Below are 25,189 nucleotides of genomic sequence, written 5' to 3' on the forward strand. Positions count from 1 at the left end.
CTTATAATTTCAAATTATAAGATTGCAATCGCCAACCCGTCTGGAGCAAGCGCGGTGATTAATGCTCTAACCTTCTCCGTGTGAGAAGAGGCCTTTGCTCAGCAGTGGGCTCCGATAAGCTGATGATGATGATGATGATTATGAGATAGAATTTTGTCTTTTTAGACGAGACAATCATTTTGTCGAGATTAATGCTTTCAATATCAGTGACTAATATAAATTACTTTATTTCTACTGATTTAGTAAAACAATTTCATATTTTATTCTATTTATAATTAAAAAAATATTCGCAGATTATACTAATTAAAATTATCAAACAACTGAACGAAAAATACTTTTCTTCAGAATTCTTAAACAATTTAATAATTTCCTATTTTTTTTTTTTTTTGAAATTTCGATAATCTCGTAACAACACAAACCTCAAAGTTATTGTTTCTCTACTTTCAACAGGAAGAAAATTTGGTGCATGAAATTAAAATAAAACTCATTTTCTTTGTATTTCTTTAACCCCTCTCATGGTTTATAATTTGATATTTCTGTTAGTTTAATCATAAAAGCAAAGAAAACACATTATTGACTGAACTATATTGTTTTATTATAACATTTTGCCTTAGAATTTATTAGGCTACAATTGTTCGTTATGCTTTTCATAACAATTTGATTAAAGCTCAAATAACATTAAAATTTTATCTTCAAATTTTGCCTAACAATTTCAATACATAGCTAAAACTTTTTCACATCTCAAACACTTGTCACTATTATCTATCGCATTATATTTCCTGCATCTCAAACATTGATCTTTTTTACTCTGTGCCAAATCTACGAGCATATTTTCCCCGCCATTATTCAGTCTGACAGATGACAGTTCTAGAATTTCACATAACACGCTATCGTTGATGCCATCTGTGTGGTTTAAATCATCTAATTTATTGAATAACTCTGAATTTATTGTTAAATTTAATTCGAATTTCTTCAAATGTTCATTTTTAGTTTTTAGTATAACGTTTCTTTTGATATCCAATATGGCCTCCATTAACGACGAATCAACATCAGACGGCTTCAAGACTGGCAGTTCTTTGGTGAAATAAAACGGTTCATCATACAACGGATGATACTGCCACACTTCTTCGATCAGATGAGGCAAAATTGGCCCTAAACCCTTACACAGAGAGACCAGAATCGTATGTATCACAAGCTGAGCGGCGAGTCTCTCTTTAGAATTTTTTATTGAACAGTACAACCTGTCTTTAATACAGTGACAATACAATCCGGACACCTTATTACTTACAAAATATAATACATTCTGCGCCACATGATTGTATCTAAAATTATCGTAATGGTGATTTGTTTCGTTCACAAAACTATGACATTCCGTGACCATGTATCGGTCGAAGAAATTTAATGTTGGATTCTTGTAGAAATCCGTCTTCCCTAAATCGCTGATCACGCCGAGTAGGTATTTCATTATGTTTCGTATCCTTATCACTTCGTTCTGACAGTCCTCTAGAAGTTTCTTGCTGATGACTATTTGGGAATGTTGAGTGGAGTGACTCGCGACCCACCACCTAGAGTACAAAAGGTGATAATATGAATAATGTTGAATAATAAATATGAAAAAAGGTAAAAGGAAAGAGGTTTTATGTAAATTACTGTCATACATGATTCAGTAACAGATTACACATATCTGTCAATGGTTGTTATAAGAAAGAATTACTTTTAATTTTTGGTTAATTAAGAAAAAATACTGTTGTTTTTTTTTTCTAATATAATTTGTGAGTATTGAATAACTTGTAAATGAATTTCGGGAATTACTTTCGCATACCTCAAGGTGTCGACACCGTAAGCGGCGTTCTTCTTGTCACCGAATATTATGGTTTTCGGGTCAATGACATTGCCTATGGATTTAGACATTTTACGTTTCTTGTCGTCAACTACGAAGCCGTGTACGAATATAGATCTATGGGAGAATGTAAAGAGAATTATTGGAATTATTGATAGTTTTAACTTAAATATCATATTACAGATTTGTTTGGAGATAATTAATATTAAGTATGTAAATAAATACGTTTTCCACTAGCTTATTGCTGAAAAAATTGTATTTAGACATGTTTAGGAGAAAAACTTTTATCAAGTGACATTTTTTTAGTTACTATAATGGATGGCGAGCTAGTCTAGCTGTTTCACGATTTCAGAACTGTTAACAATAAATTTGTATAAACAATATCACTAAATAACTCACTCGTAAGGCGCTTCACCCTTCAGAGCGAGAGATGTTAGCAAGGAAGCTTGGAACCAACCGGTGAGTTGGTCAACACCTTCAGAATACAGGTGAGCCTTACGATCCAGGGTGTGCCAGGAAAGACCAGAGTCCAGCCAGATGTCCATTATATCCTGGATAGATTTTTTTATGAAAATTATCAAAGGATCAATAGGACAACGAAACAAGATAAACTTTGTAAACAGTAAGAAATTTGTATGCCTTCTTCTGACTTAGAATGTTTAAACATTAAAAGCTGTCAATATTATTATTATTTTTTATATTAAAACAATGTTAAAAAATATCGGTACAAAATTAAAATAAGGAACTAATTGACGAGCAGGAAACGAACATAGACTAATAAAACTGCAATAATTTCAGAACTGTGGAACTTATATAATTTTTTTGTCTCTGATGATGTCCCTCGACTTCTATGACCCTAAACCTCACCTTTCCTTTGGTAATTTCTTCACAATTAAATTTCTCAGAAATCTTCTTCGGCATGAGATCCTTAACATCGCAAGTCCACCAAACGTCTGTGCCGTCCTTGTCTATGAGAGAACAGATATTCTCTATGATTTCCCTACAAAATGCCTATATATAATAAAATGGTTCAAATCATTAAATAATTTAAAAAAAGACTGTTATAGAATCAAAATCAATATCGATTATTTGTATAGGTCTATCTACACTGGTTGCTTTATCATAATGTGAGAATAACCAACGCATACAGAACGGGAAATCATAAATTGTTAAATTCTTAAGAGATCCGTTTATACTGGTCTCCATACTAATAATATGATGTCCAGTTAATTATGATCTAGATACTCACTCATCAACAATGATCTCGTTACCCCTATATAAAGCAGGTATGGGCACGCCCCAGGCTCTCTGTCTCGATATACACCAGTAGGGCCTCTTCTCCAATTGAGCGCGGAAGCCCTGTCTAGACTGGTCCGCCGTGGATGGTGGTAGGATAGCCACTTTATCTAGAGCTCCCTAGAATTTTTCTGTTATTTTAATAATAAAATGTCTCTTTATGTAAAACTTACAAGTTGAAAACTACAAGACGTTAAACATCGTTGCAAAATATAACAAATATATTTACATATTGGAATAAAGCGATATGCAAAAGCTATTTCATTATATATATATATATATATACTATTTATGTGCTTCTTTTAAGTCTACTTATCTTATATTACTCCCACTCCCAGCTTCTTATTTTTGTCTTTCCCAAATTATTGTTGGAACATTTACCAAGACCTAAATATTTTATTACTACAGCCATTTCCATATTATTTTTCAACTTTGGGATAATAACGAGAATATTGTGGCATATTTCTTAAAAGTCTCATTAAAGTTTAAAACTGGCAAAAGAAAACTGCTCTTTCACACAATTTACGCCATCAAAGATCTCACCAGGGCCGTTTGTTTCAACGCGTTCGTGTCTATGAACCACTGATGGCTGGCTCTTAGGATAACCGGTTTTTTAGTTCTCCAATCCAATGGATAGGAATGTGTGAATATACCCTCATGTATAATCGAGTCTCGAAGCTTCTTCATCACAGTTTCCTGGCCTTCCTGCAGCACGTATAGCCCGTCCAAATCGGGACCGAGGTTTATATAGCGGCCGTGTTCGTCTACATTGCACTCCTGCGAAAAAAAATGCATGTCTATGATATCGTAAAATTAATCAGAAAAAAGTTATTTTTGGGATGTATTATCGCGTTTTTAATTATTTTAAGCTACTTGCTCCCGAGGTTTCGATTACTCTGCAGCAGCTATCACGGGTAACCGAAACCTCTAGAGCATATTTTTTCTTAAATAATGAAAAAAGCTAACGTACATCCCAAAATATTAGTTTTATTTACGTCACCTTATTGATAAATGCCAATGTGTGTGTGACTGTAATTTGTGGGTGTGTCAAAACGTGACAGCACACTTTTTTTTAGCTTACATTTTAGCTTTCTCGGCTTAAAATCAGCTATTCCTTTCAAACGCTTTTTACTTTTTACTCACCACAGTAATATTATTATTGAGAGCAACGACAAAGTCATCCGGTCCATGTGCGGGTGCTGTATGAACTAAGCCAGTGCCCTTGCCACTGGTCACGTGTGCTCCTGGTATTAGCGGCATAGTGTGTGTCAGACCGTTATAAGTTGTGGATGATAAATGTTGACCTTTGGTAAAAAAAAGAAGGATTAAGTTCTTGTATAGTTTTTTTTTTTTTTTTGTTAATAATGTTAATCCATCTATAGTGCCAGTGTTATGTATGTATTTTTTTTTTTCGATATTTTTAGTTTTTTTATAACCAGGATATATTCAGCCAATCTCAATTTAAAACCAAAATATGGTTGACATTGTCAATGAGGGTTTTAATGAAAAAAACCTAAATATAAAATGCCTCTGATATGGCAGAACTTAAGTTGCAAATACTAAACAGAAAAGCTATTTATAATTTGCTACGACTAACAATTACTTTATTCAAAATAAATATATATAAGTAAATTAATTATTTATAATTAAAAAAAAAACTAATAAAAAATAATACTATTGTATTAATTTTTTTAAAACCTACCCTCAAACTCCACCACAATGGATATTCCACAGTCCAATACTCTCTCTAGCTCTTGAATCTGATCTTTAGCGATAAGGAATAGCTCAGATCTTTTACTCATTTTGACGACACAGTACACCATGCTGGGGTTGTAAGCTATCGCTTTGTTAGCAACTAATGTCCAAGGAGTTGTTGTCCAGATGAGGGCAAATATTTGTTGGCTGGCAACATTATGAATAAAAAAATATATATCTTATCTATAACGCTATGTAAACGTGAAACAAATCAATAATAATTTGTAAACTAATACAGTAAAATTTTTTTAAATACTATATAATTTTAATTAACATAATAACAATATTATTGTTCATCAGAATTTTAGTGTCTGTGACACATTATTTTGTATTACTTACTCAGAACAGACATTTTTTACCAAATCAGGAACTTTCTCCATGGGAAATTTAAAATAAACCTCTTTGCTTTTAAAGTTAGGATCATATTCCAATTCCGCTTCAGCTAATGCTGTCCTAGACGACAAAATATATTTATGATATAATATTAAAAATAACTTAAGAGTACAGACAAGAATGTACTGAGTAATATTCTCACTGACACACAATCACACAATATTCAGTGACTTATTTTCTCAATTAATAAAATTTATTTCTATATACAAATGTTACGGTGAAACAAATTTATAATCATAGTTAAAATCCATCATGTACCTTGAAGATGGAGACCAATAAACCGGTTTAAGGGCTTGGTAAATTAAGCCGGATTTGTACATTTTATAGAACAATCTCAGCTGGCTCTGGACATAGTTTTTATTGAGTGTTAAATAACATTGCTTTTCCCAATCGGCCATTATACCCCAGCTTTCGAATGCTTCTTTTTGGCTCTTAACTGTTTTGAGTGCAAAACTTCTTGCTATTTGTCTTGTTTGTACTGGATCTGTGGGTTCATTTTTGCTTTTTGTTTTCTGGAGAGCTTTGAACTCTATTGGAAGTCCATGGCAGTCCCAGCCTGGTACATAATGGACCTTATTGCCTTGAAGAATCTGACTCCTGTTGTTTATATCCTTAATGATCTGTAAGATATGGATGATATTGTTATGTAATTATAAGTCACTGCATATCAAAACCAAAGTTACTTTCTCTGTCCCCATAATACCTATGTATGCTTAAATATTTAAAGGACGCAAAAGTTTTTGATGTGATTTTTTTTTAAAGATAGAGCGATTGAAAAGGTAGGTTTACATGTATAATAATATCAATTAAATATTGAAGCATATACTGTTATTTTTGAGGTTTCTAATGTGAATTCATAAAGAATTACATTTTTTTCTGCTTACATTGCAAACACAGGCTGAATCCTATGAGATTGATCAAAATAATGCACTAAGTATTGCACACATTGCAAAGAACTACAGAAAACTCTGTGATGTTATATGTCTATCTCGTATGGAAATCCCACAGTAACTTTTTTTGTCATTTACTTTTTACAACAAATAATGGTTAATTTTCAAAGCTATTTTAACCAATGCAGCATTAATCCGTATCCAATTAAATACCTTTAATACATAGTTAATTTAGTATAGATCTATATGGCCCGTCAAAGCATATGATTTTAATTTTATACCTGTGCGAAACCAGAGTGGGTCGCTACGTTGTTATATACAACATATATACTATTGTGTAATTATTTCATTTACCTTGTTAACAGCATGCCCCATATGTAAATCTCCATTTGCATAAGGTGGCCCGTCATGTAAAATAAATTCTGGACCAGTTAAATGTTCCCGCTGCCATTCATAGAGTTCGGAAAACTTTGCAGTCTAAATAACATTTAAAGTGGTTAAATAGAAACCGATATTTATGTTAAAATTGACGAATTACTAATAAGAAACTAACAATGGTTTTCTAATGTATTTCTTAAATAATTTCAGAAAAAAAAAACTTTTTTTAAACAGGTTAATATATTTAAATTTACTAATTAATCATCAAAAGTATGTTTATATTATAACTTTTATTGATACCTTTTGAATTTTCTCTTTGTTGATATTAGATCTAGCCGGAAAATTTGTTTTAGGGAACAAAACTGTGTGAGAGTATGTTTTTGTTTTTGGTTTTGTTGAACTTTCCTCTCTCGTACAAAAGAAGGAGGTCCATTTTATGTTTGATTTTCTATAATTATTATGAAAAGTTCTTAAATTGTATGTTTTGAGCATTTTAAGGTTATTATTTTGACAATTCTTGTTATGTCATGTAAAGTTGTAAACTGGATTCCGAAATTTGAGTCCGTGAATTGTAACATTTCAATGCAACAGGTGTTACAAAGTAATTTGTGGTTTTTAAGGACTTATTGAAAAATAAACGGATTTTTGGTAATAATTAGTGCAATATGTTTATGAAGTTTAAATCATTCAACTCCGATGACAAATTATTGTAAATTTCTAAACGTATAGAGAAAATGCAGGTGTCAAACTTGAGATAAATTCTTTCAATTAATGTCTGCCAAAACAACACATGTTCTTGTGAATAAATCTTGAAAACAAATAATTTTTCCAAAATGGTAACGAAATAAATAATGTTTGTTTATTTGTATAACTAAATATGGTCCATTGTTATAATGTTTGTTGCAGCCGAAAGCTAAGAAAAAGTTTATAGATCGCAAAAAAGCTGTAACTTTCAATTTGGTGCATAGATCCCAAAGAGATCCCTTAATCGCCGATGAAACCGCTCCTCAACGTGTGCTTGTGCCCGTGAACGCCAGTATTCCTGTAAAAAAAGAAAAGGAACCTGTAAGTAATTTATAACCTGCTTTGTTTTGTAAATTTGTAATTGTAAATTATAATGTTACTACGTAATTTTAATAATTACTAGTTGTTCATTACAATCTTTCTGGAACAACTCAACTTCTACGTAACACTAGCAATTAATATGTATTTTATATAAATTTTAGCATTTATCAGTAGAACAAAGAAAAGAAGAGCAGAAAAAATATGGCATATACTTTGATGATGATTACAATTACCTCCAACATCTTAAAGATACCAGAGAAGTTACAATGGTGCTGCAACCTGTGAGTGAATATTTAGTATAGATTTAGAAAATGAGATCTATAACTTTTGTGAGTATTCATTTAAATAAAACTAATATTTTCGGATAATTAAAAAAACTACATATTCCCGATGTTTCGGTTACTTTGCAGCAACCGTCACGGACAGATGAGATGAGATGAGATTATATAAGTTGTATTATTCTGAAAATAATCTTGTAATTATATAATTCTACATACTCAATGTTTTTACAGAAAGTGTCACATAAAGGGGAAAAAGTTAATGACGGGGCTATTAGTGAGAAATTTGATGACGGTGTAGAAGAGAAAATCCAATTGCCGAGCTCGGTTTTTGCTTCCGAAGTCGAAGAAGATGTGGGATTGTTGAATAAAGCGGCTTCACAAGGTATGAGATAATTTTCATTAGATCTCTACTATTTAATTAACATCTTTAACATAACAAAGGGGATAATATTATTGTTGTTTTCAGGGCTCTGTCTCCAATTGGATCCCGATGTAGTCGCTGCTCTGGACGAGGACTTTGATTTCGATGACCCCGACAACGAGCTAGAGGACAATTTCATTGAAATGGCTATGGGAGAAGGTATCTATGTCCTGTGGAATTGTATTTGATGTTGAAGAAAAATTGAGGGTATTTTAAATTTAACTCAATTTCAAAATATAGACCAAAAATATATCAGAATAACCTCAATAATAATACAGTTGTGATACTAGAAGATTGATGGTGTGGACTGTAGACAAATTTATAACTCTATATTATTGTTTGATTTTAATCCTTATATATATCATGAATATTGTATAAATTTAAACATGTATTTATGTCCCTTAAAGTATTTTCTATAAGTTACATGTCTAATTACTAGAGATTGATTGATAGGTGAAGATGGTGACTATGATGATGGTGATAGTGGAGATGATGAAGGCAGTATGTCCGGTGATAACTCTGATAAAGCATTTGCATCAGATTTTGACTCTGACGATGACAGTGATAGATCGCAGGTATAAATACATATAAATATATATACATACAACTATGATATTTTAAGTGGTTTAATTTTTTTTTTACTTTAAATGATACTTATTTTGTATGATATCAGTCTTTTAATAATTAATGATAATATTATGTCTTTTCTATATTCTAAACTTGCATATATCTTATATATATTCAATTAAAAAATCACTAGAAAAATATGTATATGTAAGTCAAATACAATGATTGTAAAAAACCATTTAATATTCAATTTGTATTGCTATATAATAAATTATTCCCGATTTAAGGAAGGAAGACCGAACATGCCATCGTGGGACAAAGAGGACACCAAGTCTAGATTTTCACAATACTCTATGTCCTCGAGTGTGATCAGACGCAACGAAGGTCTCTCCTTATTGGACAATAGATTTGAGAAGGTATGATTATTTATTTTGTTTTCCTTGTATACTTTTATTTAAGTGAATAAGATAAGAGCAGCTTTTATTGGTTTTATGCAAAGGATTTTTTGTACATTAGTCTTTGTGTATAGCAGCCTTTCTCAAAGTGGGCGATAACGCCCACTTGTGGGCGCTGCGACTTAAAGGGAAATGGTAATAGACCCAACGAAATTAGGCATTGTGTAGAGGTCTGGGGTATGATTTGTAATTTCTTTTAGCTAGGATTAGTTATAGTGGTTTTTTAGTAGGTGAAAAAAGGGGGCGCTAAAAAATAATATATTCTCATAGTGGGCAGAGACAAAATAAGTTTGGGAACCGCTAGTATATAGTATCAATATATGTAAAGACACGGAACTGTCTGTGTGCAGTTTTGTGAGGCAAACTTGTGGTAAAGATAATTATGATTCAAACGATACGAACGAACGTCACTTTTATATTATATATAAAAAATATTAGATTTATGTAATTTTTTCATTGTACCTTTTATAAAATTTTCCAGAGATCTCTACTTAGATCGTGATAAAATATTATAATAAGTTTTTCATTTATTTAAACACCATATTATTAACGAGATTATATTTTATATAATTACGAATCACGTTTAATTCATAACTTGTTTTTTCCCGCGACTCCGTCCGTGTTAACTTCAGAATAAGAAATGTATATCCGACGGAGCGAACTCTGTTTCTCCTTAGCGCAGTAAATCAGCATATTTTTGATTTTATTAATATTTTTTTCTTTTTCGATTGAACTAGATGAAAAGTATCCTATGTCCGTCTCCTGGTTCTTAGCTACCCTCCCGCCAATTTTCCTAAATTCTCACCGTCTTTCTTATGTATATTTAAGAAAGTTATGTAGTTAGTACTGATTACATTATTTACAAACAGCTGTTTATTTCTTATTTGGCTGAAAATTTTAAAGTCGTACCTATATATATAATCTAAATAATATTTTTATTCACCAGTTGTATGCAGAATATGATGATACAGAACTGGGAGCTCTAGATATGGATGAGATAACTGGCTTCATGCCGGAGTCACACCGCATGCTGCTGCAGGCTGCTGAGGAGTTTGAGGAATCACAGCGAAGGAAGGAACTGAGCCGAGAAAATGACACCAGGTACATCAGTGTTTTATATTAAAATTTAAAAACTTCATAAAAGGAAGTTCAATATTAACTAGTAAATTTTTTTTTTGTCAAATTTATTATACTACATAAAGATTGTATTTAATATTGAAAATAGATTTAATCTCTCGAAAAACCAATGTTCTTGGGTAATTCTGCTTACTGTTTGTAATTAATAAGCAATACCTTTTAATATAAAACAGAAAAACCGAATTTTCTGCTTGGAGATTTTGTAATTTTATTAATACTGAGATTTCTAAGAATCTTGGAGGCAAATGTCTTGTACATTATAGATTATTTTGTTACATACTTAAATTATTAACTATAAATAAGGAGAGTCGGGAAATATATGTTATGGCTTCCGTGCATTAATATTGTAGGATGAGATACCTTCAACAAATTGCCGAGGAGTCGGATGAAGATCTCGTGTCAGTGGACGTGGACCCTCAGGAGAAGTGGGATTGCGAAACTATACTGTCAACTTACTCCAACTTGTACAATCATCCCAAAGTTATTGAGGAACCAAAGGTCAGTTGAAGGTTAATGTTTAAATATATTTTCTTACATTATTATTATTTATCGTAATTTATGTCTCCAGAAACCGGCCAAAATTAAGATCAATGCGAAAACCGGTATACCTGAATCAACGCTGGGGAAAGACAATACACTCACAATTAAATCTCTGGCCAAGTTCAATGCTATGAATAAAAATGAGGATGTCTCTGATGATGAACGGACCAACGCTGAGTCAGTGCTGTCGACATTAAGCGTTCTGTCCATAAGGTAGGTGCGAGCTAGCTTTGACAGTCGACTTTATTTTTGGTGTAAGTTACATCATGTGAGTACATACGAAATAGATTTTATAAATAAGAACTTGTATAGAAAATAAAGACTGAAAATTCATTGGTATGAGTAGGTTTCAAACTTTCAAAACTCTAGCTATCAAGGACCAGTTGCTTTATTATTAAGCTATCGTAGCCTCCCGGACCTTTCAGGCCCGTATTTAACGAGAAGGTCCCATCGGCCCACCCAGCCTTCTAAGTGACGCTGTCAAAAATAAGGGCTAACATACGGTCAAGTCTTTAAAAAAATATATGCCGACTGTACTCTGTGAATTAGGCATGATAAATATTTTCACGTGTCCTGATAAGATGGACATTACTACATTTTTATATTAATATATCAATAATTACAGACCTAAAGACGAAACAGCAGAAGAAAAGAAAGAGAGGAAACGTTTGTTAAAAGAATATAGAAAAGAAAGAAGAATCGAAAAGAAAGCAAACAAAGAAGCATTTAAAGAAGAGAAGAAACGACAGGAGAAAATTATGTTGAACAATAGAAATAATGTCCAAGGGAATAGAATTTTGTGAACATCAAAAATATATATTATACATTAATAAAAAAATATTTCATATTGCCAGCAAGCAGTCTTATTTAATTTTATAATAAAGAAATTAATTACATAAAAAACCAATGCGCGTGCGCACGCACGTACACACACACACGCCTCTGAACCCGCTCCCCCCCCCCTCCCATACACAAATATGTATAATAAAAACAGCTTATAAACATATCATATATTGCTTTAAAATATTTATATAGAGATGTTATTCACAGATCATGTCGGAACTAAACAACACATTTTGTTATATTTCATTTCTAAACGTTAATATTTATTACTAGATATCGATTATAATTAATTCCCTATAGCTGTGTTAATACTATGACATTACCAGATTCTGAGTTACCATATAATGTAACTTATAACGTAATTTCCTCTATATCCAGGGTCTAAGACAGTTGCAACCCTTCATATCCCAGACCCTCAGGGTCGGGACACTCCATCCTGTTCTTTAAATGCTGCAGCGTGTTGTGAAAGTGCTTCGTGATCTGTTCGACCTCCTCCGATTGGTCCAGGTTGCCCAGCTCCTCGCGGATTTTTTGTATTATCTGTAGTTTTAAAACAAATATGTCATACAGATATATTAATATAATAAAGTCATAAGCAAATTAAATATAGACTGAAATTACATTATCTCTGGACAGTGCCAATTATTTATACTGCCTGTTTGAAGGGAGTAACAAAATGTCTAGCTCAACTTCCACTCTGCGACGTCCACGTCACCTTACTCTGTGACATCACACGTCAAATTACTCTTTGACGTCACACGTCACCTCAGTCACCTTACACTGTAACGTCAGACGTCACCCTGCTCTAAGTCGTCACTAGTCACCCTACCGCTTGTATGAGAGGCGCGGTGAGGCTGGCGTGTCCCCTCTCCCTGAGAAGCGCGTACCGACCCAGCAGCTCAGCCAACAGCTGGGCCTGCACACCTCCGTCCATACACTGCTGGGCGACGCGGGCCGCTTTCTTCAGACAGTCAAGAGCTCGGGACGCATCGTTCAATGCCCACTGTTAAATGAAAAGACACTATCTATTGTACTACAGAATATAGATATTAGGACTTAGAGATTGTTAAATATATATGTTACTAAAATATATATATTTTAGTAACATAAAATAAAATATATATATATCTATATTGAAATACTATAAAACGTGAAATTAAAGAACGTATAGAGATAAGAAATGTACTCCTCAGTTGCTTTACTGATTACTTATAACCGGACTTGGACATGTTTAGGTAAAATTTATTAAAATTCATCATACAATTTTTTTTTGATTTTAATAATATTTTCTTTTATATTATTAGTAATTTTACATTTCGTTTTTCGAATAAACATTGCTTTTAATCTATAATTTTGTTAATAAATTAATTAAACTTAAACTATTCATTGATAGGAAAAAGTAAAATAAAATATCTATCAAGTTTATCTTTGTAAAAGTAACATCACATATATATATATATATATATATATATATATATGTGTGTGTGTATATATATTCTTACCTGTTGTCCATCTTTACCAGCTTTCCAGAAGAGGTGTGCACATAATGCAACAGCCCGGCTCTGATCAGGTTTCTTGAGTAGCTTGCTGGCAGCGAGGGCACACTGCGTTCTCATAGGCTCAGCATTCTCAGCACCTTTAATTATATATCACATTATAATTACAAATGCGAGAAATATTGAGTATATATATATATAAATATTCAAGTTATTTCTTTATATTATTGCAAGTTGTTAAAAATAAATGAACACTAAACTTAACACTTTCATTAACAAAATAAATACAATTTTAACTACTTAAAACAGAAACTATATGTTGATGAACTATAGTGTCTCAGAGTGTTAACGTTTTTAGATGTCAAATAATAAACTCTTGTATTATATTCCCAGTTTCTTCAAACTTGGACACGCACACTTTAAGCTTTTCAAATTAAAATCTGTCCTGTAGACACGAGCAACAGTGTAGAAATCGTTTTTATAAAACACTCAATGAACCGGCAAGGCGCGAGTGTTCGAGATACAGTTTCAGATTTGATTTTCAATGTTCAGCGTTACTTCCAATGATATCTTACAAAATAGCTGAAGCCAGTATTTATAGTCTACAAATACAAGTCGATACTTAAATGTTGCCATTACAAAATTACACTCATTCAGTATTATAATTAATACATCAGTCATAAAAATAGTTCTAAAGATGATAGCATGTTAGAATTAGTACGGCACAGATGGCGCCACTTGTAACACGAGACAGCCCCTCCCCTGCCCCGCGGCAGACACGTGTTCGATTCAAAAACCACGATTGAATACCTCATTATTATAAATATTTGTTACAAACTTACCAAAGCAATTGATTTGTTCGAACGTTGCTATTATCAGCGTGATGGCCGCCAGTTGGGCTTTGCTGTCCGATATTTCGTCTTCATACAACGAGAACGCCTGTGATAAATACTCGTAGGCTATGGTCTCGTGGTTAGCGAAACCTATCTCGCTTATAGCGAGAGCTCCTTGGAGATACAATCTGGAAATATATTTGTGTAAATTACACTATTTATAACACAAGAAGGGCTGTAACGAGCTGGCTGAAAATTTATTGGATGGTAGCTCAGAACCAGAACACAGACATAGTTCTCATCAAATTTTAGTGAAGAAGAAATAAATAAAATTAACGTAATAAGTACAAAATCTGCTTATTTACTGCTGCTAAGGTCAGCTATACATTTCTAATGATGAAAAGACGTTGGACGAGTCGCGACAAAAACTAGTAAAACTTTAATATATACGTCACAGTCAAAGCAACAAATCTAGATATTATATATAGTATCTAGGATAATATCCAGATAAGGACATTTCATACCTTAGTGGGAGTTCAGCGAGCTCGGCCTTCACCAGCAAACTGATCGTCTGATGACAGAACTGGAATATCTTCTGGCATTTCTTCTCCCACATCTCATCCTAAAAAATATATTTAAACCAAATAACATACTTAGCAATTATGTGTTTCCTTTGCTCGAATAAACATCTACTTGTCCCCAATTCCTATATTAAAGAAGGTTTAGAACATTTAAATTATTATAGCTGCGTAACGAACATCACGTTTAAACTGAGAGTATTTACGTGAACCATAATGGCTAATACTAAGGACACTTGTAACCTTTATTTGCCGAGAAGTCCTACATATGTACATATGTCTAGGAGTGCATGAGAGAGTAAGTGAGTGCATTATAGAGTGAGTGAGTCAGTGAGTGCATGAGTGAGTCAGTGAGTGCATGAGTGAGTCAGTGAGTGCATGATAGCTCGAGTGAGTGCATGATAGACTGAGTGAGTGAGTCAGTGAGTGCATGAGTGATGTTTTCCGTGCGATTGTATGGCATCACCTGTTCCTTGAGCTGGTGGTAGGTGAATGCCAGCGAGTAGGCGTGGAACACAATCGGCGGGAAGGTGTGCTGTATGCGGGCGGCGCCTCCGCCCTGCAGCAGGCGGCGGGCGGTGCTCAAGATAAGGTACTGCTGGTCGGCCGAGTCCGACTTGAAGTGGTGGATCAGTCTGGAACCGGGATTAAATGATTATTAGTATATGTCTATATGACGGAATATGAAGTGATGTTTTTAATCACCAAGTTTTAAGACACCATCTTTCGTAAACCATACTTAAAATTACTTGAATTTTTATTATAATCGGAAATATGTATCGAGATAATATACATATATAGAACAGGGGGACGAAATATCTAAGATAATTCCCACATTCACTTGCGAAAATAATGTACCAATGACTATATAAATTGTATTTAAAAACTTAAACTGATTTATAATAAACATAAAAATGATCAATTTACAAATTATAAGTAAAACCTCCTTGAAAATTTAAAATAATATATACTTATTCATGACACAGATAATATAAGAAATTAAACATATTTCGTTTATTCATAACATATTTAATGTAATCTATATTAATATATGAAAAAATGTTTATATTCCCAAAACCTCGGCATTTCATATAATTCTTTGAAAAAATATCAAAATGTGCGAAAGAAATTCCTAACAGGGTTATTTAATTTTAAGCATTCGGACATGAAAATAGTTTGATTGGTATTTTAAATGTTTTCATACAATCATAAAAGGACAATTTAAACTTTTTCGAACTGGACGTCACTTAACAGTACTGTTAGGCATTTGGCGGGAATCAACTTGGATACGTTCCACCCTAACTAACCCTTAATGTACTAGAGGGCGCTGTTGACAAAATTAAGGGTTGAATAATATTTTTCAATTTAAAATCTAATAATTGAAATTGTAATTATTATTTTCGTTTTTTTTCTTTACTATATTTAAAAAAGGAGTTTATAATGTTTAGGTTTTAGTTTTTAATTAAGGGATAGTGTTCGCTGGATTCGCAATATAGGGTACCAATATGATAGCTCAGTTGGTTGAACGATGGGGCGGTAAGCCGCGTGTCGTGAGATCGAATCCTGCAATCCTTGCCGGGATTGTTTACGTGTAAAGGTTTTTCTACATATTATCAACCGATTCAGGATTCGAACCCGCGACCTGGCCGTACCGTGCTAAGCCAGTTCTAACAACTGAACTATCGTGTTGGTAACTACGTTGTTTTCGACAATTTTATATATGTCGCCGAAAATGATGTCGAATTTTATTTAGCATTTTAATTCATCGAATTAGATTTGGTGTAGAAAATGGATCAATAATAAATAAAAAAGAAATTTAATATATATGTAATTTAAGATTTTCATAGAATAAATTATTTTTATTATATTATAAATACTTTTTTAAGTTGATAAAGTTCAGAATTAGTGATACTTAAAAAATCATCAACATATTATTTTTAAAAAAAGAGAACATAGATTAAAAAGATATTTAGTACATGATTAATTTCGGCTTTTTAATTTCATCGCAGAAATTGGATGTCCGTTAGTTGATGATAAAATAATTTATTCCTACTTCTTTAAGTGATATTTAATAGAAGGGTAATTGAAATGGTCTCCGTTTTAATGGCGACTTTTTTATTTCTTTGTCAGATTTTTTTTTTATTAAATTTAAATATAGTATGTATCTTTATTATAATTTATTTGGTAGAATCATATATTATAGCTAGCTGTAGATGTGAAATAAAGTAGATAAAGAAAAATTTTCGAATAAGATGCGCTTATTTGACAAATAGCAAGACTAACCGACGGACACTTCAATCTCGCCTACCCGTGACCACGTTTGATTCAAGATAACCTAAATATCGAGTTATATTTCCCTGCCTTTCTCCGCAAACCATAATTTAATATTAAATTTACTGACATATTCTTGGACATCAAATAGAAAAATGTTAATTAATAAATTTTATTAACTACCAATCATCTTTACTTTATGTGAACTTTTGTAGCAACTATTGTAGCAACTCTGAAACCGTTTTTGATAATTTAAATAAAACCTTAGACTAATATTAAAAAAAAAAACATATTTTACGATGAAAACACCAACGTATAACATATAAATCCTACTTGAGGGATATTTAAAAAATCCCAATTTCACATAACTAAAATCTGGGATACACAAACAAATATTAAATAAATAAGTATGTATGTATGTATGTTTGTATGGTTATGTATGTATGTGTGTGTATTTGTAACCCACATACCTGGCTAACAACCCCTGCTCTTCCATAAAATCGTCAGCATCTTGTTCAGCTGCTGGAGGATCAGCTTGATCCTTGACCAGAACATCCAGCATTGAGAGAACAGCTTCCACCTGGGGGAAGACTTATATTTATATATACATATATAGATTATGTATATGTATAGACTGTAACATGAAAATCTATACAAATAATCATTTTTTTTTTGTCAGAGCGTAACAGTAAGATATCGTTTTATACTAGAATTACATAAGTTACATATATACTAATATAAAATTGTTCATATTTTTACCCGCCTGTATTTTTGTTCCGGCTAATCTATAAAAGTGCTGGACCGATATTGAAAGGACTTTCACTTGTGGATAATGCAACAAAGATTAACTTGGGCAACATTTATTTGATTAAAAAAATATACTAATATCTAAAATAAATACAATTTTGACCTAAACATGATAATAGTTATATTATGATCCATAAATAATGTTCAGAATTTTTATGTCTGTTAAATTATTAATTGAAAAAAAAATATTATGAATAAACGGTCAAACAGATTTATGAAGTAACAAAATATTATATTAAATTAGTTACACTGCATACATAAAGTAATTATTAGGTTATATATATTTTTTGTAAGTCAAATAAATAGAGACATTGTTGTTTATTAGTTCATTATACAGGGTGGCCACTGGAGGTTCCAGCAAAGCTTGGAAACATACTTATATGTATATTAAAATAAGAGTTACATATTAAAACTCATAACCTATACCTAAGACTACATGATTGCCCCGATGCTAGGATATCAATGCCATTCCATAGCTTGTGTGGTGTCAGGAATCTTCTGGCTCACACGGCTTGGTGTTGGTTCCGCGGAGTCAGCGGCGTCACTCGTTATATGATAATTTATCCATACAACGATGTTGCCCCGGCGATGTCCATTTATTTTATAATATGTAGCGCGTACGTAACAAGTTATACTTAGTCGGTATTATTAAATAATAATATCAAGCACCATGTAGGAAGTCACTCTATTATATTTAGTTATGTGATTCAGTTTTTCTACTTAGCACGATATAACATAAAAAAATTAGTATAGTTTTATTAGATACTAGTCACAGACAAATATTTAACAATTTCATCATTGATAACTATGACTTCTGGTGCCAGTTTTGTTTGAGGCGGTTAAAATTATCTAAACCTGAGCATGGTTAGTGAAAAAATCAGGATATAACACATTGAGTTAATCAATAACCAAATTCAGTTTTATTCTGTTATATAAACTTTGGACGGTTAATACAAAATAGTTTAAATGTCACATACAATGTAGAAGTAAATGTACAAAAATATCTTACATTTTGGAAGGTTTTTAGAAGGAAGGGTAATAATTACTCACATCTTCTGGTGTGGAGACAGTTGTATTGCTCTCGAGGACGTCGTTGATAAGATGAACAGCTATCAGCATCCTGCCGGGCTGGCTCAGCCTGTTGATGAGTGGAGCGTAGTTCTGGAGCTTGATCAATGTGAGTATGTTCTTGTAATGATCAGCTGGCAGCTTCAGTATCTTCATGAGCTCTTTGAACACGGGTGTATTGTGCTCCAAGTATGGTTTTCTGGAAAAACGAATTATCATAATTTTTTTATATAAAGCAGTACTAAATTTATTGTACCTTATATACGTTAAGCTGACTAGAATAAGTAGTGTCAAATGTGTGATTAAAAAATATATATTTGTTAGGGACATTTCGTTTTATTGCTAACTTTAATTCAATGTTGTATTTGTGTTGATGTAAATTTGTTTAAACTCACCTAAAGCTACAGAAAAAAAAAATATCTTTAAATTATAAGTTCTATAATGAAAAATGCCATTGGCCTCTAGCTATATAATAACTTTATTGTATGAAACGCCTTTATTATTATGATATGTCAATTACTTATCAACAAACTCAGAATATGTTTGAGAAATATTTAGTAATTTTCTGTAACAAGGTCAAAGAACATTCAAACATACAGTTTAAATAATTCCTCATTGTACACACAATAATTTACCAACCCTGATGGTAGTATGTCTACACATATCCTGTCGGTGTGAGCTAACACCCTGTCCACATAAGACAGCTTGTCAGGGTGACATTTCTGTGCTAGTTTCAACAGCGCCAGCTGCAGGGAAAGCATGTCCTCCGGCGGCATGTCTGTGCGACTCTGTGAACAAAATATTGTATAATCTGGGGCAGACAGCACTGATTGAAGTTCTGTCGAAAGTCTTTAATTCGATTCCCGACAGGAAATATGTTACTACTATAAGTACTGGACTTTTCATGACTGGTTACATTTGGAGTTGTATGTATACAAGCAGTGGCATATTATGCTAAGGAAAAGACAATATTTTAATATATATATATATAATTTTAATTATTAATAATATATATCACCTGAGTGATAGCAGCGACCTGATCAGAGAACACCTCGAACAATTGCACCTCTTGTTCCTGTCCATCATCAAGGACAACACTCAGATTCACATTCCCCTCGTTCCTCTGCAAGAATTATATATTAAAAATACATATAATAAAAAAATATTCTATTAGAAAAAATATCTTTAAAATTATTATGTTTCCTTTATGTGACAATTATATCTTAAGGATGATTTAGCTTAATTTCACACACATAATTTATGATTAATATAGTACCAAGGTTATAAATATATTACAACAATTCCTGTATGTACTATGGAGCCGTTTATAGTCTGTTGGTCGTGACGTCATAACATCCGTTAATGTGATCAATACGCGTAAGTTGAATAATTAAAATAATTAAATTTTTAATTTTATATTCACAGTTGTATTGACTATTTGAACTCACATAATAACTGTAAACAATTTTTGAAGCCACTTTTTAAGCAAAAAAAATTCAACTGTAAAAAGATATGAAGTATCTTGTTAATATGTTTATTAAGAAAATTTATTCATAATTATCACAGGCCAAAAACGGCCTATATAATTTTGAAAGAGTTGTAACCATCATTAACCAGACATAGCTACAAACATCTGCAAGGAAATACTATGACACATGCACACACATATATACATATACACACACCATCACATTTACATTGTCATCAAACTTACAATTCTCTTTTGTGCATTGGGGTTTAAATAGTAAATTATAAAGTCAGAGTGAGAGAGACTAATAGGAGTGAAAGAGAGAGAGAGACCTATAAGTGTATATAAGTGAAGATATCAACATACCTGACTGTAGGCGGCAAGTCGTTCAATGAGCGCTATAATGATGTTCTTTATGTTAACACCGGGCTGCAGTTCAGCGCATGACTTCAGGAACGGCTGAAGGTTTGCCAAGTGAAACTCATCGGGGAAGACCTGAATGATACAGAATAAAATTGTTATTGTTAAGTGATTTTTACATAATACAGATTTAGAGCAATAATATATAAAAATGTATAAAATTTTAAATATTTCAGTAATTTAGATTTCAATCTATAAGAAAATGATAATGAATATTTTGTACCAATTTTTTGTATATTTAGTCCAAGCTCTATATATATATATATATATATATATATATGTGTGTGTGTGTGTTTATATGTATTTACCTGTATGATACACTCCATGAGATATTCCTGTGCTATGGGATCCCTGCAGCTCACGACCTGTTCCAATATAGCTGGCAGCACCAGCCTCCGATAATCCGCCTCACTGACAGACTCCAGCTGTGACACTCGGACAAGATTGGTGCCAACCAGGATGCGTAGTTCTGATCTTTCACGCTCACGACGCTCTTTGTCCCTTGAAAAAAAAAACATACATATACATCACTATTCTTATCTCAAGTTTATACCGTCTAAATCAAAACGAAGGGTTTCAAGTTTAGCAGCCGGCACGTAACTTGGTAGAGACGGCACGTGGAGACGATAGACGCGCAGATAGAGTCTTAGGTGTAAACAATTTAATATTTAATTATCAACAAGCAGATATTTTTTTTAAATAGTCGCCCGAGAGTGTAAGTTACCGTTCTTATTACGAGTGCATTGAGACCAGAATCGTTTGTAATTTACATTATCGAGCGACTATTGGAACTGTCACCTCGTGCTTTTGCTCGTGTCTCGTCTCGCGACCCGTACGCTAGTGTAAATCCCGGGTCATAGGTATGTCATGGGACGCGGGAAACGTGACGTCATAATTATTGTACGTGATCGGATGTTAGCCCCCGAGTACACTTGCGAGCACTTAAATTGGACCCGTCGTATTGTTACTGTTACGAGATTTTGTTATTCATAATCGTCAAAAGTGACCAGTTTTTTTTGCACCAAGTATACCAGCCCAGCTTATCCCCACCACGCCAAAATTGCCAAGATACGTGCCAGCCATACATTCTAATTACTACTACACATTAATGTAAGTCACTTATTTCTTTATTAAAATTAATTATTGTATATATTTGAATAAAAACCTCGAATGTCCTTGGTGTTGCATCCTGACCCACAGCTTATTCATTTCGGCGAAATTCATCAGCACAAAGTCTATAGCGTCTCTGACCTGCAACAAATAATGAACACTATTACAACTGAATAGACTACAAATTCGCAAAACATCCTTCTAGCTATATAAATTATGTTACTTCACATAATTATACTGAAGTAAACTTTATTTTATCTTTTCAATTTCGAGTTTCCTTTTTATCTTTTTGTTATCTTAAATGTTTGTACTACAGTGATATAATAACCGTTTTATTACTAATATGTCATTTACAAAATTTGTGAGTATGATAATAGTGTTTCTTCATTTATATATATATACTACGAGATGTGGCCGTGAGCACAGTTGCTAAAAAGTAACCGAAAACCGCGTAGTTTATCCAAAAAATATTAGATTCATTTAAATTATTGGCAGGTAGCTGATTTAATAAAAAGTAACTTAGGGTATCTTTTTTCAAGATCCCGAATGACCATCCCGAAATTATAAAGCGCGAGTGAGAGGCAGGGCGCATACGGGGCTTTAAAGTTTTGTTATATTTCTTATTATTTTTCTAACGCAGACGGAGTCGCGGGTAACAGCCAGTATTTATACACACATATATATATATGTGTATATATATACATCATGAAGTTTACAGCCCCAGAGAAATTTTTATAGCTAGTTAAGTTATAATAAAACTTATGTATTTTCCTTACATTCCCCTCATTTTCATTCTCCGCTTCCACGGTGTCGGGCAGAACATTCCTTGTACACTGGAGGAGATAGTTCCTTAGAAACAGCCCGCGTAACGGATGCTGCACGCCACGGCACATTTCAACCAGATCCTGCAAATGATGTTGAAGGTACAGATTACATTTATATTAAATGTAAACTTCATTCATTATATTGATTGAATGAATAAAGTTTACATTCATTATATTAAATGTAAACTTCATTCATTATATTAATAGAATGTATATATATGTATATATATTAAAAAATACTGGAAAATACTGGTGAAGAAAACTAACAAAAAATAAGGAACATTTAAACCTATTTGTTTTCAATTTTTTATGGAGTTTTCTTGATGTATTAATTCATATTATGGACAGTTGAAATTAATATGTTTATATATAATATTTCAAATCTACTTGCGTATGTAAAACAATAAGTAAAAAAATTTAATCTTGCTACTATCATTATGATAAAAATAAGTTTATACAAAAAATAATAATTTTTTTCGTCTGTTTTTTTAACATAGGCTAAAAAATGTTTAGACAGGACATGATTTTTACTTGATAGGAATACTTGTAGTGTAACCTAAAAAATCAAACATATATATATAGTTAGCCAAGTAATTCATATCAGACCTTGAGCAAATCCCTCCTTAAATTTGTATTAGTTTTGATGTAAACTAAGCCGACTGTTATCAATAGGTACAAACGAGGTACAATATTCCCAGCATACTGTACTAGTTCATACAAATCTGCAACTTTACGACCCTTCTGAAATTCTTCTAGAAGATACAGTTCCAAGTGGCGGAGCTCATCAGTAATTGCCATGTCTGGTTTTGTTGTTAGGAGCTTATTGAATAGATAATATAGAAGTACATAATAATAAAACAAAAGCAGGCTATATATGGCTTACCATTAATATATATTTTTTTAATCTGTGTATGAATATATTAATATTATACATGACAATTTAATAGTTACATATATTTTCAAAGTTCTAAAGATTTCAGATGAAAAATGTGGATCATCAAGAATATGTTCACATACTTCTAATCAATATTAACTAATGATGTATGCAATTGTCCTTTTTTTTAATAATTAATAGTTCATGTGTAAATATTTCTGACAATTCAATATAATTAAAATTTTTTTTTTTACAATTTTTTAGTAATAGGTATTCTTTTTAATAAAATATTAAGATAGGCAAAGCTTTTAAATAATATTTATCATTAGACATATATCTCTATTTTTGTATGTACTTCATACTTTAGAAATTTTATATAGCATAGGGCCACAGTCTATATGTGGGTCTTATATGTCTAGCTAAATAAATGTCATTACCATAAACAATTGAAAATTCTATTAATACTGGCTGTTGTATCAAATTTTATAAAAAAAAAATAGTCAAATAGTTTTCCTGTTACATTAAATTAATATTTCTAAAGGATACATAATTCATAATAACTCTTTGGTGACAAAAGTGATGTCCTCAACTCTCCCAGCATTGTAGAAGCGTGTTTCAATGCATCCATAAGTTTTGATTTGTCCAGGCATCTTTTCATTTGAAATGCCTGTAATAAAAAGAGTTCCAACTAGTAAAGTTTTTTTAATAATAGCATGAAGAAGATATACGAAATTAAATAAGAGTATTCATCTTAATCTCTACAAAACACGCTGTGGAAAATATGAGTGAAGAAAATTAACAAAAAATAATGAAAAATTAAACCTATTTGTTTTCTATTTTGTTTTTGAGTTTTCTTGATGTATTAATTCATATGGACAGTTTTTTTTTTCTATATTACAACTGAGTTATAAGATAAATATAAATAGTAATTTAGAAATTTTTTATTTTATAGTATTCAAGTTTATATAACTTTGACTATTGTAGAGGTGTAATGTATGTGTCAAAATATTTATTGCACATTAAATTGGTTATTAGAGGTAAGTACATATTTATTATTATTGCTACCTGAAATTTTACATTGCTTAACGCTTCCTCCAAAAGCTTCTCCTGCTCCTCTACGGGCGACGCCTGGTTTGTCATTTGTGCCTGCTCAAAACATAATATTTAATCGACACCTAATTATCGGTAAAAACCACTTTTTATTCATCTTCTCCTACATAAATACGTAACTAACATTCGACCAAATATACAAAAATGGATGATCTAAATGCTCCATGATGTTTTTCAGTGAAGGGAATACGTACCGAACACGTAATAAGAATAGGTAAAACAGTAATTCGTTGATAAAAACGTTTTGCACCACACAAAAACACCTTCAAACTTCAATAAATGTTGTTGAACTTGAAGTTTCTGATAACATCGTAAAATGACGTTTGACATGTATAAAAAACCATAGGTTAAAAATTACAATAAAAATCTTTGGTCACTGTATTGAATAAAACGTATATAACATAAGACACAGAGAAAAAAAAGATTTTATTTTATAAAAATACTACGATAAAATTTCTTTAATATAATT

At 32.0% G+C, this 25,189-nt stretch overlaps 3 protein-coding genes across 3 annotated transcripts; 1 reads left to right on the forward strand and 2 right to left on the reverse strand.

Annotated features, from left to right (window-relative positions):
* Positions 1 to 505: 505 nt before the first annotated feature.
* On the reverse strand, positions 506 to 7,262 carry LOC116775401 (isoleucine--tRNA ligase, mitochondrial). The gene is made up of 12 exons (XM_061524757.1): positions 6,853 to 7,262; positions 6,529 to 6,651; positions 5,543 to 5,904; positions 5,231 to 5,344; positions 4,839 to 5,038; positions 4,280 to 4,440; positions 3,680 to 3,913; positions 3,090 to 3,256; positions 2,708 to 2,840; positions 2,240 to 2,391; positions 1,823 to 1,957; positions 506 to 1,565 (listed from the first exon to the last, which is right to left on the reverse strand). Exons 1-12 carry the CDS (start codon positions 7,042 to 7,044, stop codon positions 713 to 715), a joined length of 2,826 nt encoding a protein of 941 aa, XP_061380741.1. The 5' UTR covers positions 7,045 to 7,262; the 3' UTR covers positions 506 to 712.
* A 3-nt stretch (positions 7,263 to 7,265) lies between these two features.
* On the forward strand, positions 7,266 to 11,871 carry LOC116775127 (protein LTV1 homolog). Its single transcript, XM_061524760.1, has 11 exons — positions 7,266 to 7,388; positions 7,459 to 7,617; positions 7,779 to 7,898; positions 8,130 to 8,280; positions 8,365 to 8,478; positions 8,773 to 8,894; positions 9,174 to 9,302; positions 10,288 to 10,442; positions 10,829 to 10,976; positions 11,047 to 11,231; positions 11,644 to 11,871. The coding sequence occupies exons 1-11, from the start codon at positions 7,386 to 7,388 to the stop codon at positions 11,819 to 11,821; spliced, it is 1,464 nt and encodes a 487-aa protein (XP_061380744.1). The 5' UTR covers positions 7,266 to 7,385; the 3' UTR covers positions 11,822 to 11,871.
* Positions 11,872 to 12,013: 142 nt separating this feature from the next.
* Positions 12,014 to 25,042, reverse strand: LOC116775399 (vacuolar protein sorting-associated protein 35). The gene is made up of 18 exons (XM_061524758.1): positions 24,915 to 25,042; positions 24,676 to 24,756; positions 24,157 to 24,277; positions 23,343 to 23,536; positions 22,689 to 22,817; positions 21,968 to 22,053; positions 21,111 to 21,303; positions 20,749 to 20,877; positions 19,933 to 20,037; positions 19,554 to 19,702; positions 18,897 to 19,113; positions 17,510 to 17,619; positions 15,235 to 15,403; positions 14,715 to 14,812; positions 14,200 to 14,378; positions 13,364 to 13,497; positions 12,691 to 12,864; positions 12,014 to 12,401 (listed from the first exon to the last, which is right to left on the reverse strand). Exons 2-18 carry the CDS (start codon positions 24,748 to 24,750, stop codon positions 12,243 to 12,245), a joined length of 2,421 nt encoding a protein of 806 aa, XP_061380742.1. The 5' UTR covers positions 24,751 to 24,756; positions 24,915 to 25,042; the 3' UTR covers positions 12,014 to 12,242.
* Between the last annotated feature and the right edge of the window lie 147 nt (positions 25,043 to 25,189).

Source organism: Danaus plexippus, chromosome 25 (assembly GCF_018135715.1).
Source record: "Danaus plexippus chromosome 25, MEX_DaPlex, whole genome shotgun sequence".
In the NCBI taxonomy this organism is placed as follows: Eukaryota; Metazoa; Arthropoda; class Insecta; order Lepidoptera; family Nymphalidae; genus Danaus; species Danaus plexippus.